At 38.3% G+C, this 16306-nt stretch overlaps 1 protein-coding gene across 1 annotated transcript; it reads left to right on the forward strand.

Annotated features, from left to right (window-relative positions):
- The first annotated feature begins 3874 nt into the window (after nt 1-3874).
- pif1 (PIF1 5'-to-3' DNA helicase homolog (S. cerevisiae)) lies at nt 3875-15873 on the forward strand. The gene is made up of 13 exons (XM_022200673.2): nt 3875-3937; nt 4468-5156; nt 5336-5459; nt 5685-5810; nt 6279-6432; nt 7451-7565; nt 7935-8041; nt 9008-9147; nt 9582-9688; nt 10680-10767; nt 11523-11668; nt 14549-14740; nt 15578-15873. The coding sequence occupies exons 2-13, from the start codon at nt 4605-4607 to the stop codon at nt 15626-15628; spliced, it is 1902 nt and encodes a 633-aa protein (XP_022056365.2). The 5' UTR covers nt 3875-3937; nt 4468-4604; the 3' UTR covers nt 15629-15873.
- The last annotated feature ends 433 nt before the right edge of the window (nt 15874-16306 follow it).

Here is a 16306-nt window from a genome sequence, read left to right on the forward strand (position 1 = left end):
GGTTGCAGAGCAGCATGTGGTGTGCTTGTATTTACCGCACGGCCCAGAGTATCTGCAGCAACGTCACAGGACAGTGTTTACTATAAATGTACCGTCTGTACAGATCATACAAGCACAGCCAGCTAAAAACCCTCATGATGGACTCCAGCGCCTGCAGGGGAACACATTACCTCTGATTTCCTTATAAAATGTGCACCAATTGAAGTGTTTATGAGGATGGCCTGACACTGAAAGTGCTGCTTTACATTGCAGCCTCAGGAATCATCTCCAAGATGGAAACTTTTTCATACTTTAAAAACAGATTATCATTCTGCAGAGCAAATCCCCTGGAAAATGCTATATCTAAAGCTGACTGTCTGCCTGAGAAGAGCACCGATTAACATTCAGCCTGCAGTAAGGTCATCACAGTCACATAGTAATCGATGTAATCCCACCTTTAGAATACCCCCATTACTCAAGATCACAAGAACTTATTCAGGGTGAGACCAATGGTTTCGCATTTTGTTGTTTTGAAGAACAGAAGTAGCTGCAGGCTAATCATTAGTATTTTATAAACATCTGTAAACAAAGGTGAATCAATAAAAATATCTGTATTCTATGTAATATGTTTGAGAATTATTTTAACTCCATGAACCCCTGAACCTGCTGCAGGGTTTAAATGGCATGCTGTCTTTAAAAAAATACTGAAGTTACACCATTTATCAGACAGAAACTGTAAAAACTGAAAGAATTTTCAATTTTCCACTCCACTTGAACTAATCGTGTGTGACATGGTTGTATGTTTAAAATGGAGATATTTCATCGAAACCGCTTTATTCTACATGTCTCAGTAAAAAAAAAAAAGAATAAATACACCAAAATAAACAGCTGGGAGGATCCAGATTCTGTGAAAAACGAAAAAAATTTGCGCTCATCAGCACAAATGAAAGGCCATGACTCTGGACATGCAGCCAAACGTGGCAAAGGTTCAGAGTTTTTAGATGAACTGCATGCCGTGCTGCACAGAGAGCAGACAGGTGAGGACAGAGGAGACTGAAAAATAAATAAAGGTTCAATCCTGGCATTGAAAAACAAGATAGACATTAAGGCCATACACATCCACAGAAAAAATGACTTAATTCCTGGATATTTCTGAGAATAAAACTCACTCAAATTACTGTGTAATGTGAAAGGGGTCACAGGCTGACAGGGGAAGTGATTTGATGGCATGATAAAGTCCTGTCTTCTGAGAATAAGTACAAAAATGCTCTCAAAGCATTAACTTCAACAAATGTGGAATATTTTTCATACACGTCAAAGCTGCGGTGGAGTCTGATTTATCACTCTGCTCAAACACCGTCACCTTGTCTGTTTCAGCACATTTGCCACCAGCTGAAGGAACAAGTGTGATTCACTTCCAAATTTATTGGTTTCGGTCAGCCTTGTCTAATGACAGCTGCCTGCTGCACGTTCTCATGTTCTGAGATTCTTCACGTGATCCACAGGAAGTACAGCAATATGAGTGCTCTGTGTGTAATTTCAAATTAATGAGGGCTTGACAATGAGTCCTCACAGGGCTCTAACCCGAACCAATGTAATAAAGGAGTCAGTTTGCGTCATACCCTCCATTATAAATATCTGTAAGCACTGAATAATACTGTGACGTTTTTACAGTGATGGTTCTGCTATGAAACCAGTTCGACATGTTCAGGTGTTCTTTGTGTGAAAACTCAGAGATTTCAGGTCTCAGAAGGTGGTTTTCAACTTTCTCTGTTAACTTTCTGCTTCAACTTTAAACTAAATTTACTTCACTAACCCAGCTCTCTGGACTTCCAGTAAGCTGTGTTCCTATTGGCTGTCAAGGGGGCTGCTTGGTGTTATTAAGAACACCTGAGCAGCTCAGTGTCTTCCTGCTTTATGGCTGTAGTCAAACATTTCCTCTGCTTCTCTTCACCACTAAACCGGGTTTGGCTCCAATGCTGTAGTTTTTTTTAGGCGTTGGCTTGCAGCTTCCAGCAGTAAAATCCTCTTTAATGTGTTTCTTGGTGTGTTTTAGGGCTTTGTACTGGATAGTTGTCTTGGTAAATGTGGTTCTTTAGCCAAAGTTAGCACATGGTGCTAATGTGTGCAGTGATTAGTGGATTTGGTGCAGCTGAGTTGTGTCTTTATCTTGGCTGTAGTGAGTCTTTAGAGGTTTTTGGTCAGACACATTCTGTATGCTTGTTTGTGAACCAACGTTGGTTGTCCAGAAAGTAAGAGTTCCTGTCCTGATTCTCTGTTTAAAGAGGTTCTCTGGTAGGCTGCAGGAGACTTTAGCGTTTGGGTTGGGCTAGTTTGGTTTTTGTACGGTTTCATTTGGACGACTATCTTGAGGCCCCTCCATGAGGTTTAGTGAGGTTTTCTGTAACCGTTCTACAAAGCAACCTGCAGCAGAAGAGACTTTGACAGTTTTTAGGAAGTTCTGGAGACAAGACTTTAAAGCAGAAACATTTGTCAGCAGTTTGAGCAGATAGTGAGCTCCAGAGTAGAAATGAGAAGGAATCCTTCTTGACCCGTGTGGTGAGGTCCTGTACCAAGAGTCTGTGGTTCTTTGGTCTGAAAGCACCAGAAGAGTCGACTTATTAAAGGAGAAAACGGGAGATATTGTTGGTTCTTCTGTTGCTCTGCAGTTTTCAGTTTCCTTAGACTGAATATCAAGTTTCTATTTTAAGTGATTTACCGTGTGATCCCAAGAAGACTTCAATAAACTCCCTCCATCCCCTGGACACAACATATTTTATTACCATGTTAAATCTTTTTTTTTTTTTAATGTTTTTGAGTCTTAATCAGTTTTAGTATTGTTTTTTCTATTTGCTGGTTTAGTTTTGTCATCTGTGTGAAAGGTGCTAAACAAATAAAGTTGAATTGATAAACTGAATAACTGACTAAGTCATGATTGTGATGACAAGTATTTTCATTGTGATTTAAGGGTTTGCTTCAATTTTAAGGTTAGGGTTAAAATATTGACAGAAAAAAGATTAAAGAAATAAACTACATTAAAGCAATTAAATCAGGAGAATAGTTTAATACAATAAAACTTAAAGAAAATTAAACAGTAAATACAATTATATTAAACAGACAAAATATTTAATTAGATAATTAAACAGAAGATAGAAAATGTGTAATTATGAAATTAAACATTTTAGACAAATATTTAACATTAAAGATGAAATGTTTTAAATAATTAAAGATTCATAGATACAATAAACAAGAATATTAAACATTTTTTAAAAAATAAAACATTAAATTAGATTATTAAACCTTTAAAAAGAAATCATTTAATTAAAAAAATAAATGTTTAATTAGAAAATTTAATTTTAAAGACAATAAAACTTTAAATAGGAAATAAACAGAAAATACAATGAAGCATTTAAAAATATTTTAATTTATTGCATGCATTGTCTGTGTATACTTTGTAAAGAAAAGAGCAGATAATCTGATAATTACTTTCAATGCTGTATCTTGTACAACTTTCTGCACAGTCCTCTCACACACAGCACAAAGTGTTACACTCAGGGTAGAAATACACACAAAAATACTGCATATGCTATCAGTAACAATCCGAGGCACATACTGGTTGATCAGTTACATAAAAGGAGCTTCTACATATTTTTTCGGTAAATTTAACAGGACAACAGCCGCTCTACTGTAGAGGAATTACCGGTTTTCCTTCTGTAACGTTTCCCGAACAGCCATGTGTATGTCGCAGTTATAGAACGTCACCGGCTACTAGCTCCCTCCTCGTCATTCATTGGCTACGACATTAAATGTCCTCCCTCTGATTGGTCGGCGGCGTCGCTCTGCTATTGGTTGGTTTCACGCACTGACAATTTGAAAATCGGTGTTTTGAGGCTGAGAAGCAGCAGGAGGAGAACGGAAACACACAGATCAGGACAACTTTTTATTAAAAAAGAAAAAGGTAAGCGATGCCTTTAAATTTTTCCTGTAACTGCAGTTAATTCGGTTCGTGTTGTCAACTTTAGTTGTTAGAGTTTAATTAAAAATATCACGGCGTTTGATTGATTGAAGCACAGCTGTGGTGGCGTTACATTGTTTGAGTTCAGGCTGGTGAAATCATAGCTGTGTTTCCGATTTTGCACACAAAAAAGTGATTTCTGTCCAAATCACGTAGATCTCCATCTGTTTTTATCTTGGTCACACCGTTAGGACATTCAAATACACAGAACTTTATATCTGTGGAGACAACAAAGAGATGTCATTGTACCATGTTTTTTGTAACTATCTAAATTGCTGTAATTTATAGTGTAATAAGTCATGACATTTATGAGTACAAGCAATATTATGGTATTGCTTGTGATGTTTAGGCTGCATGTGTTTGGTTTGTATAATATCCTTGTGTGTGCTTGGAAACTAGACTGTAATTCGTGTGGCTTACATATGGGTTTTATATGTAAAATTAAGAAATTGTCTGTTTCTCAATCATCCTAGGGGAAAATTACCCTGGAGATGCCAATCAGTTTTTGGCACAGCACCCTGGCAACTGTTAAAAGCATTACCTGAAACTGCAGACAAAGTGATATTAATTGATTAATGTAAAATGTTCTGTATGACACCAAGCTGCTGCAATGTTTGCTGGAGAGGACGGAGCCCAGCTGCAGTGCTGTGTGACAGTGGAGCAGCTTAACAGCTCCGGTCAGGCCATTCGGAGGCAGGTCATTCGCAAAGCCTACATTATTCTGGGCAGAAATGAGTTCCAGGAGATCCTCCTCCGAGTCCACGATGGAAAAATCCCTAAAAACTACCACCTAAAAGAGTTCAAACTGTTCACCAAGTTCGCCAGAGATGGGAAGTGCACCATCAAACTGCTCCCTGAAAACATCCAGCTGCTCCTCTCCAACTGTCCTCCTGACCAGCTGCACCTCTTCCTCAAAACCCTGAGCATCAAGCACCAGGCCTGGCAGAGCAGCAAACCCCTGACTGACCGAGAGAAGCTCAGAGCCGGTCTGCCTCGCAGCTTCGAGGCCATCAGCCCCCTGCAGCAAAAAGACATCCAGAAGGTCAATGAGCTGAGAAGTAAAGTGCCTCCTAAAGGGCTGACCGACCTCACCAATAAGGCAACTGTGACAGGAACGGGACAGCAGGTCAAACGGTCCAGGACTGACTGTAACTTCAGCCCAGTGAGTTTTACCCACAGCCCTAGACATCACTTTTAAACTGGTTATTGAAGTTTAAAAGTGCAGCAAATTGGTGCACTAACATCTCTTTGGATCAATAATGCTCCCTAATTCTACCTTCTTATCAATCTCTCCACATCCCTCTGTCCAAGATTCATCAACAGATTTGTGGGTTATTTCAGGTGAAGGCCAACCCAAGTAAGAAGCCCATCCTGTCTCTTCCATCCCGGAAGCTAAATAAGGAACAAGCTGCTGTTCTGAGTGCAGTGCTGAGTGGCAAGAATGTGTTCTTTACTGGAAGTGCAGGTACAAAAAATAATTAGCTGTCTAAAACTGATATTCTTGGATTCATTTTTCATAACTGTCTTATAAAATCATATGCTGCCTGTAATGCTATTTATAACACATGTTGGAAGAAATCGTTGTCTTTATTTGATGCTTAAATTTCCTCCAGACAACCTGTTGCCTCTTTTTTCCCCCCCAATAAGCAGCACTTGTAAAATGTGTCTGCTCATGACTGTTTATTTCCAGGAACAGGAAAGTCCTTCTTGCTCAAGAGAATCATTGGATCTCTCCCACCAAAGAGCACCTTTGCCACAGCCAGCACAGGAGTGGCTGCATGTCACATTGGAGGAACAACGTTACACAGCTTTGCTGGTCAGTCATTCAGTGCACCTCTGAAGATCAAATCTATTTTCCATCAGCTTGTCTGTTTTATAAAAAGCATGCGGTCAGTATTGAAGAATACAAACAGACTAATTGTTCAATTTTCAGATTTCAGCTCATGTTTAAACATAAATTCTGAAATGGACAGAAATGGTTCAGTTATGACATTTAAAAGTCTATTCTGATGTATGTATTCTTGTGCTTAAAGTACACAAGAAGTAGCCACTTTTTAAAGTAGAACTGCATCCCTGGACTCACTTATGTCTGTGTGATTTCAGATAATGATTCTTTTATATAATGGAGGAAGACGTCTCGGATGTCTTTCCACATTAACTGATGTTCTTAATTCGGTCTCAATATACAGTAGAGGGTGAGAATTAAGTTCTTGCATGGGTGTTATTCATGTGTGTCCCTTCCGGCCATCTGTCTTTCCATCCTCTGTACCTTTGCTCTCTGTAGGTATCGGCTCTGGCTCTGCCCCCCTGGAGCAGTGCATCGAGCTGGCTCAGAGGCCCGGAGTGCTGCAACACTGGACGAGCTGTCGACACCTCATCATAGACGAGGTCTCCATGGTGGAGGCCCACTTCTTTGACAAGCTCGAATCAGTGGCCAGGTGAGGATTTTATTCAAAGCTGGATGCTGTGGTTCAGTATCGATCTAAGGTTGGATTCTAATTTAAGTTTAGAGCCTCTCTAGCAGAGCAAATACAGGTTTGGTCACTGTTTGTTGCCAAATCAGGAATAAAGAGGATCTTTGGGTTCTCGTGGCTGCGGCTGTTAAGTTACACTGAGACATCATCATCAATATAATTTTTTTTTATTCCATCATAAAAAGCAAGTGTTTGCAAAGTGCTTCGACATAAAAAGCAAAATAAACAGAAGAGAAAAATAAAACGGGAAGCCACATAGTGAGGCCAAATACAACAAAGTGAAAGTTTTAATGAATGAAAACAAAATATGCAGAAACACAAAATTTAATATGACAATATAAACAAAATGAAAAAAGTAATACAAACCTTGAAAAGCAACAAGAAGAGACAACAATACATAAAACAATGCTTATATAAATGGAGTTAAAAGTGATTTAAAAGCAGTCGGTGATTCTTTGAGCTTGATCTCCTCAGGCAGGTCGTTCCAAATCCAAGAGGTCCTGATGGCAAAAGCACGTCACCTTTAGATTTCAGCCTTGACTTTGAAACAGCCAGAAGGACACAATCTGAAGATCTAAAGCTGCGAACTGACTCATATGGGATCAATATTTCTGGGATATAGCTAGGGGTCAGACCCAGACGAGCTTTGAAAGTCGTCATTAAAAGTTCAAAATCTTTTCTGATGACGATTACATTTTGTTTAATATGCAAAGCTTCATGGTTTTTAATGCTGTGTTTATCATTGCAGTTAATCCTGAAGACAGAAAGTAAAGAAAAACTTGACTTATAATGCTAAGATAATAATGCTAACAAATATGTATATAAGGCCTGAGGAGCAAGTGTGCTACAGGTCATTCTCCTGCTTTTCCTATCAAATAAAGGCCTAAAAATCCCCCTAAAAACACACACATGAACCAGCTGTGAAGCCCTATAGAAGCCAGTTTTACTCTCAGTGGCTCACCTTCTCTCTGCACTCCTGTAGGTCGGTGAGGAGGTCGACTGAACCATTTGGAGGCATCCAACTTATTGTATGTGGAGACTTTCTTCAGCTGCCTCCGGTTTCTAAAGGAAAGGAAAAGGCCAGCTTCTGCTTCCAGGTCAGAACACAGTGGATTCCAGTGCATGCTGTCAATAAATTCAGAGAAAGGAGGGAGATTTTTAAACAAATGCATTCATTTAATTCAACTGCTGTATGTTTTAAGTGTGGTTAGTAAAGGAATATATATATATATAAAAAAAGCTGTGGTATATTGGGAGTCTTCCTTTCTTCTGTTGCGTCAGAGTATGTGGTGAGAGGCTGGTCTGAGTACACCTGAGTCATTACTGCTCTGAGTGGTTTATATTTATTCATACTGTTCACCAATCAACACCTGCTCTGCAGCCGCTCTGCTTGAGTCCTGAAAAGCATTCATAGATGTTGTTGGTTGAAAAAAAAAAACACCCTTTTGTACTCTGTGAACCTTCAGGCCAGGAGTTGGCGGAAGGTCATCCAGGTCAACATGGAGCTGACGGAGGTACGAAGGCAAACGGACCAGAGCTTTATCTCCCTCCTGCAGGCAGTGAGGGTGGGCAGGTAAAAAAAAATAAATAAAGCTCTGATCTCATTTTTAAAGCTATTTTTATTTTTGTACAGCAAATTTGACCCTCGTGTCGTCCTGCAGGTGAAACTGACTCATTTTAAAGTTTAAAAATGTGGGGGGGAAAAACTATATTTTCACAGTGAAACTTCTGATGTCCACATTTTCAACATTTTGGGAAATTTGTGAATATTTTTTGGTGGGGAAAAAAAAGAAATGTCAAAAATATTTCTTAACATTCACAAAAAAATCAACCAAAATTCAGTGAAATTTGCTGGATTTTGGCTGATTATTTTTTTATGTCAATGTTCTTAAGAAAATATTTACTGATACACATGTAATCATTTTAGATATTTTTACTCATTTTTCTGGAAGATTTTTACTCATTTTTGGAAAATATTTCCAAGAATTTTCTTGCCAAATTTGGGGGATTTTTTTTCAGTCAATTTTTTTTTTAAATTTTTATTTAGAAAGAGCACTTTCAAATGGCAATGTCATAATCACGTATAATAATCAGCATAAAACATATGTATACAATGACATTATCAAATAAGTAGTCACAGATCATCTGAGTATATCTCCATATAGATCTTTCAGATGTTTTTGAGCCTTTCTGTAAACATTAAGTTTCAGTCAATTTTTTAAGGGAAACTTTCAAGGAATTATTGGAATTTTCTTGAAGAATTTGCAAATTTTCAGAGATTTGGGAAATTTTTTGCTGAATTTTTTTGCTTTTTTCAGATAAGGAAACAATAATTTTGGATGCGTGTAAATGAAGACAACAGGAGGGTTAAAAAACGATTTTCTACCAGATGTTTTAGTATAAAACATTGTTCTGTTATGTATGTTGCATAAATATCGTTTCAGGCACTGCATGGTTTTTAAAAAAATGTTTTACATAGGTTGTGCTGCAAAAATAGTTTTTCTAAAGCAAAAGTTCTGTTTCCTTTAACACACTTCAGGGTGACAGAGGAAGTCACGGCTAAGCTGATGAAAAGTTCCTACCATCACATCGAGAGAGACGGTATCCTGGCGACCAGACTGTGCACGCACAAGGACGACGTGGAGCTCACAAACGAGAACAAACTCCAGCAGCTGCCAGGTCTGAACACCTCCGTCTGATCATGTGCAGCTTCTTAGCTTGAAACAGGTGCTTCCTGGTTTGTTTGGATCCTGCTGAAAATGGGTAAAGCTGTGACGGTAGCCTCGTTAAAACCTGCTTACCTCTCAGGAGGTGTTTCTCTGTCTCAGCAGGAAGCCACTTGTGCTTTGATTTCTGTTATTTCTTGTTCTGGTCTCACTTTATTCAGTCACACTAAAATGCATCAGAAAACTGTGGAGACTGTTTGACCCACTGTGGCAGCAGGCTCAAAGGGTTTAGATTGTTTCATTGTGATTTTTAAGGTAATAATAATTATTCTTGTTAGTGCTTTTATTGCTCAGATGTCTTTAGGTTCTTAACATGAATACCTGCCTGTCCTACACCATATTTAGTATTTATAGCAGTCTGTTAAGGTCTCCCTCTCTGTTTATTAGGGCCAGTGAAGGTGTTTGAGGCACTGGACAGCGACCCGGTGCTGGTGAAGACTATCGACGCTCACAGTCCTGTCAGCAGACTGATCCAGCTCAAAGTGGGAGCTCAGGTAGGCCTGTGTGACTTTGCTTTATGTGTATCACATTTTACCACAGACTGTACACTACTGTTCAAAAGTTTGGGGTCGCCCAGACATTTTAATGTTTTCCATGAAAACTCACATGAAAATTCATGTGCTAGCATAACTGCACAAGGGTTTTCTAATCATCAGTGAGCCTTTCAACACCATTAGCTAACACAATGTAGCATTAGAACACAGGAGTGATGGTTGCTGGAAATGTTCCTCTGTACCCCTATGGAGATATTCCATTAAAAATCAGCTGTTTCCAGCTAGAATAGTTATTTACCACATTAACAATGTCTAGATTGTGTTTCTGATTAATTCTGTGTTATCTTAATTTTAAAAAAAAATGCTTTTCATAGCGTATATAAAAGGTTGACTATATCCATTGTGAAAACACGAACTGGTTTGTGGACTTGAGTTAGAACTTTGAACATCACCATCTTGTTTTGGTTTTTTTTAACTGGACATGACAAGTGAGGGCTGGATCTGCATTAGAATCTGAGGCAACAATACACGGTGATACAGCAGCAACCAGTCAGTCACAAAATCTTAAAGCATACCCTACTTTATTGTGAATTTTCCTCTACATGGGAACATAATTCATAAAATCAACACTTCTGTGTTGAAGAAAATTTAAAACAACCAACTGAGAATATAAACCCATTAGAAAAATGTTCACTGAGGTAACAAATTCCGTGAGAAATAATAATTTACTCAAAGACTTTGATAAAATCTGACTTTTTTTAATGAAACTACATAAGTCGCCCCCTGCTGGCTGGTAAAGATAATGACATTTGAAGCACTTTGGCTTCAGTTTTCAGACACAGAGGCTGCATCCAGCTTTAATGTGCAATCGATGCTCTTTACAAACCATAGTCTGACATGCAGTACTTCTCCTCTGATATACATCAAGTAAATAGCTCCATTTGAGTGGGGATGTGCTTTGAATTTTCTGGTACTGCTTGTACTTGTCCAGGTCATGCTGACAAAGAACCTGGATGTGGCTCGAGGTCTGGTGAACGGAGCGCGAGGGGTTGTGGTGGCTTTTGAGTCTGGAAAAAATGGTTAGTATTTAATTTAATCAGCATATTTCCAAGTGCATTTGCTCAGGAAAGCAATAAGCTATAAATCTCACATACATAGGAAGAGAATTACTGAGGATTCTTTCAACGAATAAATTGAATTTTAGAAAACAGGCTTGTTTGCCTTTTTGAGAAGAAAAAATGGATGTGTGCCTAGAATACAGATGAAACTAGAAATTGTCTTGAGTTGAAATCTGCTTAATATATATATAGACACAGATCTGAAAAAAACATGTTTTATGGGTCTTTTTTGTGTCAGTCATCACTGCTGTTATTTTTTTGTTTATTCCTCCTGCTGTATACCTCACAGGCACCACTGTAAAAAAAAATAAAAAAAAACTGTCTTGTCATTGCTGTGACATGTTTGTAGGAAGCATTTAACCACAAGAGATATTTTTGCTCATATATTAAGTTCTCTTTAAGCATGGATCTGGATCTGTTACAGCTTGGCAGTCGACCACAACCTTATCCATTTCAAAGTTCTGCTTTAACCCCTCCACAAAATCACAACCATTTTTCTTAATGTGAATTTCTGCTCAGCACCTCCAGTTTAGTCGCCTCACCTCTGCTGCCTTCACTAATATGGAAAAACAACATTGGTTTTTAATTGAAGATTAACCTCGAGTCTGCAGGCCAGGCGTAAACAAAATGACAAATTTCTATAATGAAAATGCTACAGATCAACCCTAACCGCGGAGGTAATTTCTTGTTTATGTGCCGACTCGTTGTTTCCTCAGGCCTTCCACGTGTGCGTTTCTTGTGCGGTGTAACGGAGGTGTTGAAGCAGGAGCGCTGGGTGTTCAAGTCCGGCGGAGGGATTTATCTGAGTCGACAGCAGCTGCCACTCAAACTGGCCTGGGCCATCTCCATCCATAAGAGCCAGGTGAGCACAGACGTCCAGTGTGTTAAAAGAAATGTTCACCAAATCAACAATGAGCTCACTTTCTCTCTGCACAACATGTCGTTTTATGTGGGCAGCAGTGTTTTGTATGATTGACGAGATCAGAGGTGTCAAAATCATTCTAGTTCAGGAGCAACATTCAACCCAGTTTGGTCTAAAGTGGGCCGGACCAGTAAAATCGGAGCATAATAACCTATAAGTAACCACAAATCCAAATTTTTATTGAATCACAGGTATCTGGAACTGAATGACATAGTATTTTACTTTATGATCATAACGATAAAAGTCTGACAAATAACAAAAACAAGACAAAATATTACAAAAATGAGACACAAAAGTGAACAACAGACTGACAAACGAGACAAAAAAACACAAAATGAAGAAAACTACACAAAACAACGAATAAAGCGAAACACAAAAAGACAAAAATGAGACAAACAAAAGCAGGAAACACAAAACAAGAAACAAGTTGGCAAAAACATGAGACAAATGACAAAAGTTTTTTAAAAAAAAATGAGACAAAAATAAGACACAAAAGAATAATGAACCGTTAAGTATTTTACTTTATGATCAAAACAACTTGTCATGGTCTTGAACATATTTTAAATTTAGAGTTTTATAAATTTACAATTTGCAGTTAATGTCTCACAAAGTCGTCCCACGGGCTGAATTGGACCTTCTGACGGGCCGGTGTTTGACACCCCTGCTCTAGGTGAATGGCTGATTTCAAAGACTCGGCCCAAAAGCATTTTTTTCCCCCTTCATTTCATTTGCAGTCACAGATGAACAGTAAATAAAATGTCTGTATGTTTGATTACAGCGTCTGAGTTTGCCTTGAAACTCGATCAGAATAAATTGTCAGCTGTCCTCAAAGGTTAACATCCACAGCAGAGGGAAGATGAGAAGAAGTCTGAACAATCCACAGAGAGAAAAGGTCATATACTTTTTTTTGAAAGAGAAACGTTTCTGTGAATCTAAAGTAGTCTTTTTATTGCTGAATCTTACTTGAATTAGTTTAAATAACAGCATAATAATGCAGCTATTAGATCATTTTAGGTTGTGTGTTCACTGCTCCAGTGGTCCACCAGCTTAAACCTAAATATGACTGCCATGACATTTTTTTTTTACAATCATTCAGATGGTGAACACTACTCACCTTGGTTAGTAGAACAAAATTAACTCCTGTGACATTTTCCTCACTGTGGATTTATGTTTTACGACAACATAAAGTCCTGCATCTCGATAGAAACAGCACCACCATGATTACAAGCAGAGAGAACGCTAAATGTCGTCTGAACAGCATTACACATTAACAGTGAAATAGATCCTTAAAAAGTCAAATAAAATTTGGATTTATATCGTTACGTGTTTTACAAACATAAACAAAAAACTGGAATCAACATGCACAACATTTTTCCAAGTGATCACAGCTGTTATCAACGCTTGGGGAAAAAATGGTGACACTACATAGAATAGATAATTTACTACTTACATTTTACTTCCATTTTTTACTTCATACTTTCCTCCTATGTGCTCTGTGTAAACACAGCCTGCAGTTCTGAAGAAAAGTCCCAGAATTTTTGCTGCATGACTGTTGGTTGTAACTGGATCTCTATGTCTGGTGAAGGAGTGAATTTTTATTTTATTTTTTTTTTTTACAGAATGTGATTAGATAAACACTTAATTTAGCTGAATGATTTAATGAAATGTCTAGAATAATAGGATTATGATAAAATATCATCATTTCCTAGCTTAGATTTAGTTCCCAATAGAATGCATTTCACATGTGAGTAGTGTAACAAAAAGTTTAAAATGTGACAGTTTTCTTGTTCTTGTGGTTCTTTTGGCTCTGCTAAGTGGAGTCATTTCCACTGCTTTAAAGATAGCATGCCTTCCAAAGATGCTGGTGGGTTTTAGGGTTTGAAGGAATAAACACGGTGAAGCATGCTTGTAGTTTGGCCTACTTGGTGGCTCAGGCAGTAAGCTGTAATCAGGTTTTACCATCCGTTTCACGCTCCATCGGATGAATCACCAGCTTTGAGTGTGTTAGGATGCTGACGGTGGTCGTCATCCCTGTGGCTTAAATCAACCTCCCAGAGCCAGCGACTGGCTGTAGCTGCTTTTAGTGATGTTTTAAGGGAGTTCAGGTTGCACACTTTCATTTCCAGCATTGCTTTTCCCACTTTTCATCGTGTTGGTTATCTCACTTGCTGAGTGCATGTTAATGGGTTTGCAGGTGAAGACAAGTCGCTGCTGGCTGGTATTCATTATGCAGCGCTTGTCTGGAGTCGCGACTTTCACGTCTTAAATCAAACAAATACCTCTTAGTTTTAAAGTGGTAATATGTCCCTGTTGATTTTTAAAACCCACAGGTACAAAAGCAGTTGTGAGCACTAGAGCACACATTTGCAGACGCTTTATTTCTTTGACCAAACATGACTCAGTTTGCCCCCCAGAGGAATAAAGAGTCAGAGGGATAAATTGGCTGGAGAGGGGAAGGAGGGCCTCTGGGTAATTGGGTTCATTGGTCATGACCAGAGTGTCACCAGTGTTTGATCTACAGCGGAGGAGTCGAGACATAAAAAGCGAGCGTCATACCTGCATCGCCACAGAGGAAATGAGGGAACATAAACAGATGATACCTGAGAATACCAGGGTGGGGTGTAGATATAGCACAAGTGGATTTGATGCTAGAAATTAATTCACTGTCAGTACATGCTCTCAAATGAGTAACAACCAAGTTTTCTTCTCTGCATCCAAATACTAGAACATTGATTGACCTGCTACATTCTTTTGATTGTATTGTTAAGTAGTGGGTCAGTATTGGTTGTGAAATAAAGCTTGCTTGCTTTTGTTTTCAAGGGAATGACTCTGGACTGTGTGGAAATCTCTCTGGCGCGAGTGTTTGAGAGCGGCCAGGCCTATGTGGCGTTGTCTCGGGCTCGGAGCCTGGAGGGTCTGAGGGTCATGGACTTTGACCCCAGTGTGGTCCGGGCAGATCCAGATGTTCTTGTCTTCTACAGGAGACTGAGGAAGGAGAGGCTGCTCCTGCAGGTGAGTGCAGAGGTGATAGTACTGTAAGAGTTTAAGTAGGACTTTTACCTGAACGGTTTGTGGGCAGGTAGAATTCCTGAAACTTAAATTCTAAATGTAGCTAACCCAATGTTGTTGTTTCAGCCAGGAATAAATGTCACTGAACTTACATACTGTGTGTTTTAGGCAGAGAGATTAAATAAGATCCAAGCGTTGGTGTCTCAAATTGCAGAACTCGCATTAATCCTCGTGTCGTCCTGCGGGTCAAAACTGACCCGATTTAAAGTTTGAAAATGTGAAAAATATATATATATTTTTTCACAGTGAAACTTCTGATGTCCACATTTTCAACATTTTTGGGAAATCTTTGCACATTTTTTGGTGGGGGAAAAAAAGAAATGTTAAAAATGTTTAAGAACATTCACCAAAAAATGATCTTTTTGGTGAATGTTCTGAAAGAAAATGTTACAAGTTTTACTGATGTATATGTAATCACTTTAGATATTTTTGATTTTTTTCTTGGAAGATTTTTACTCATTTTGTGAAAATATTTACAAGAATTTTCTTGCCAAATTTGGGGATTTTTTAAAAAAAATACTTTTAGGAGGAACTTCTAAGAAATTATTGGAATTTTCTTCCTGAAGGTTTTGCAAATTTTCAGAAATTTGGGGATTTTTTTTTATTGAATTTTTTTCAGACAAGGAAACTATATTTTTTGGTGCCCATAAATGAGGACAATGAGGGCTTAAAGTGTAACAACAGATTTCACTGTAGTGAAGCTGAGCCCTCTGAAGAACCCTTCCACATAAACTACTGTGCTGTAAAACAAGCCTCCTCTGTCTCCACTGCTCTCTGCAGGCCTCCATGGACGATTTTGTTGGCAACAGCAACAAAGAAAACGTTTGGTGAAGTGGAGAACATCTCCAAATCCCGCTTGTATTCTGCACTGTGTGCATTAGTGTTATTCCTCCAGCAGGATTAAGATTTTCTTAAACGACTCCAAAGACATCCACGATCACTTTTCCACTTTAAGTTGCCGTATTTGGAGTCACACTGCCACCATCTGTTCAAAACTGTAATTTTTAAGCTTATTTTTATTGTGTTTTTTTTTATTTATGATCATGCACTCAAATAAAGTTTTAGTCTACATATAATTTTCAGTATTTTGTGTTTTGTTTAAGGTTACTGGTTCATGGAAAAGCAATGCTTCGCTTGGCAACACTCAAGATATACTTTTCTTACCTTTACAGGTTATGAGGTTGGAAAGTAAAATCTGCCTTTTGCCATTGCTACAGAGTGTCAGCATCTATTTAATGTGCAAGTGGCTCTTTTTTTTTTTTTTTTGGTAATACACCTTTTAAAGCCAGATTGTCTATAAACTGACATTTATTTTCAAAACCTCTAACCTGAGTTTGATGTTGTAAAATGTGAAACTATAAGAATATTCGCTCTAAAATAGGTTTTAATTCTGAAACTGCATGCAGTAAATTGTCAGATACTAGAATAACTTTTCATGTCCAAAAATCCCTGAGTATCTTAGTATGTACCCTATAAGTAGAAATGCTGAGCATTGAAAGGAATTGTTTG

Source organism: Acanthochromis polyacanthus, chromosome 9, assembly GCF_021347895.1.
Source record: "Acanthochromis polyacanthus isolate Apoly-LR-REF ecotype Palm Island chromosome 9, KAUST_Apoly_ChrSc, whole genome shotgun sequence".
Lineage (NCBI taxonomy): Eukaryota > Metazoa > Chordata > Actinopteri > Pomacentridae > Acanthochromis > Acanthochromis polyacanthus.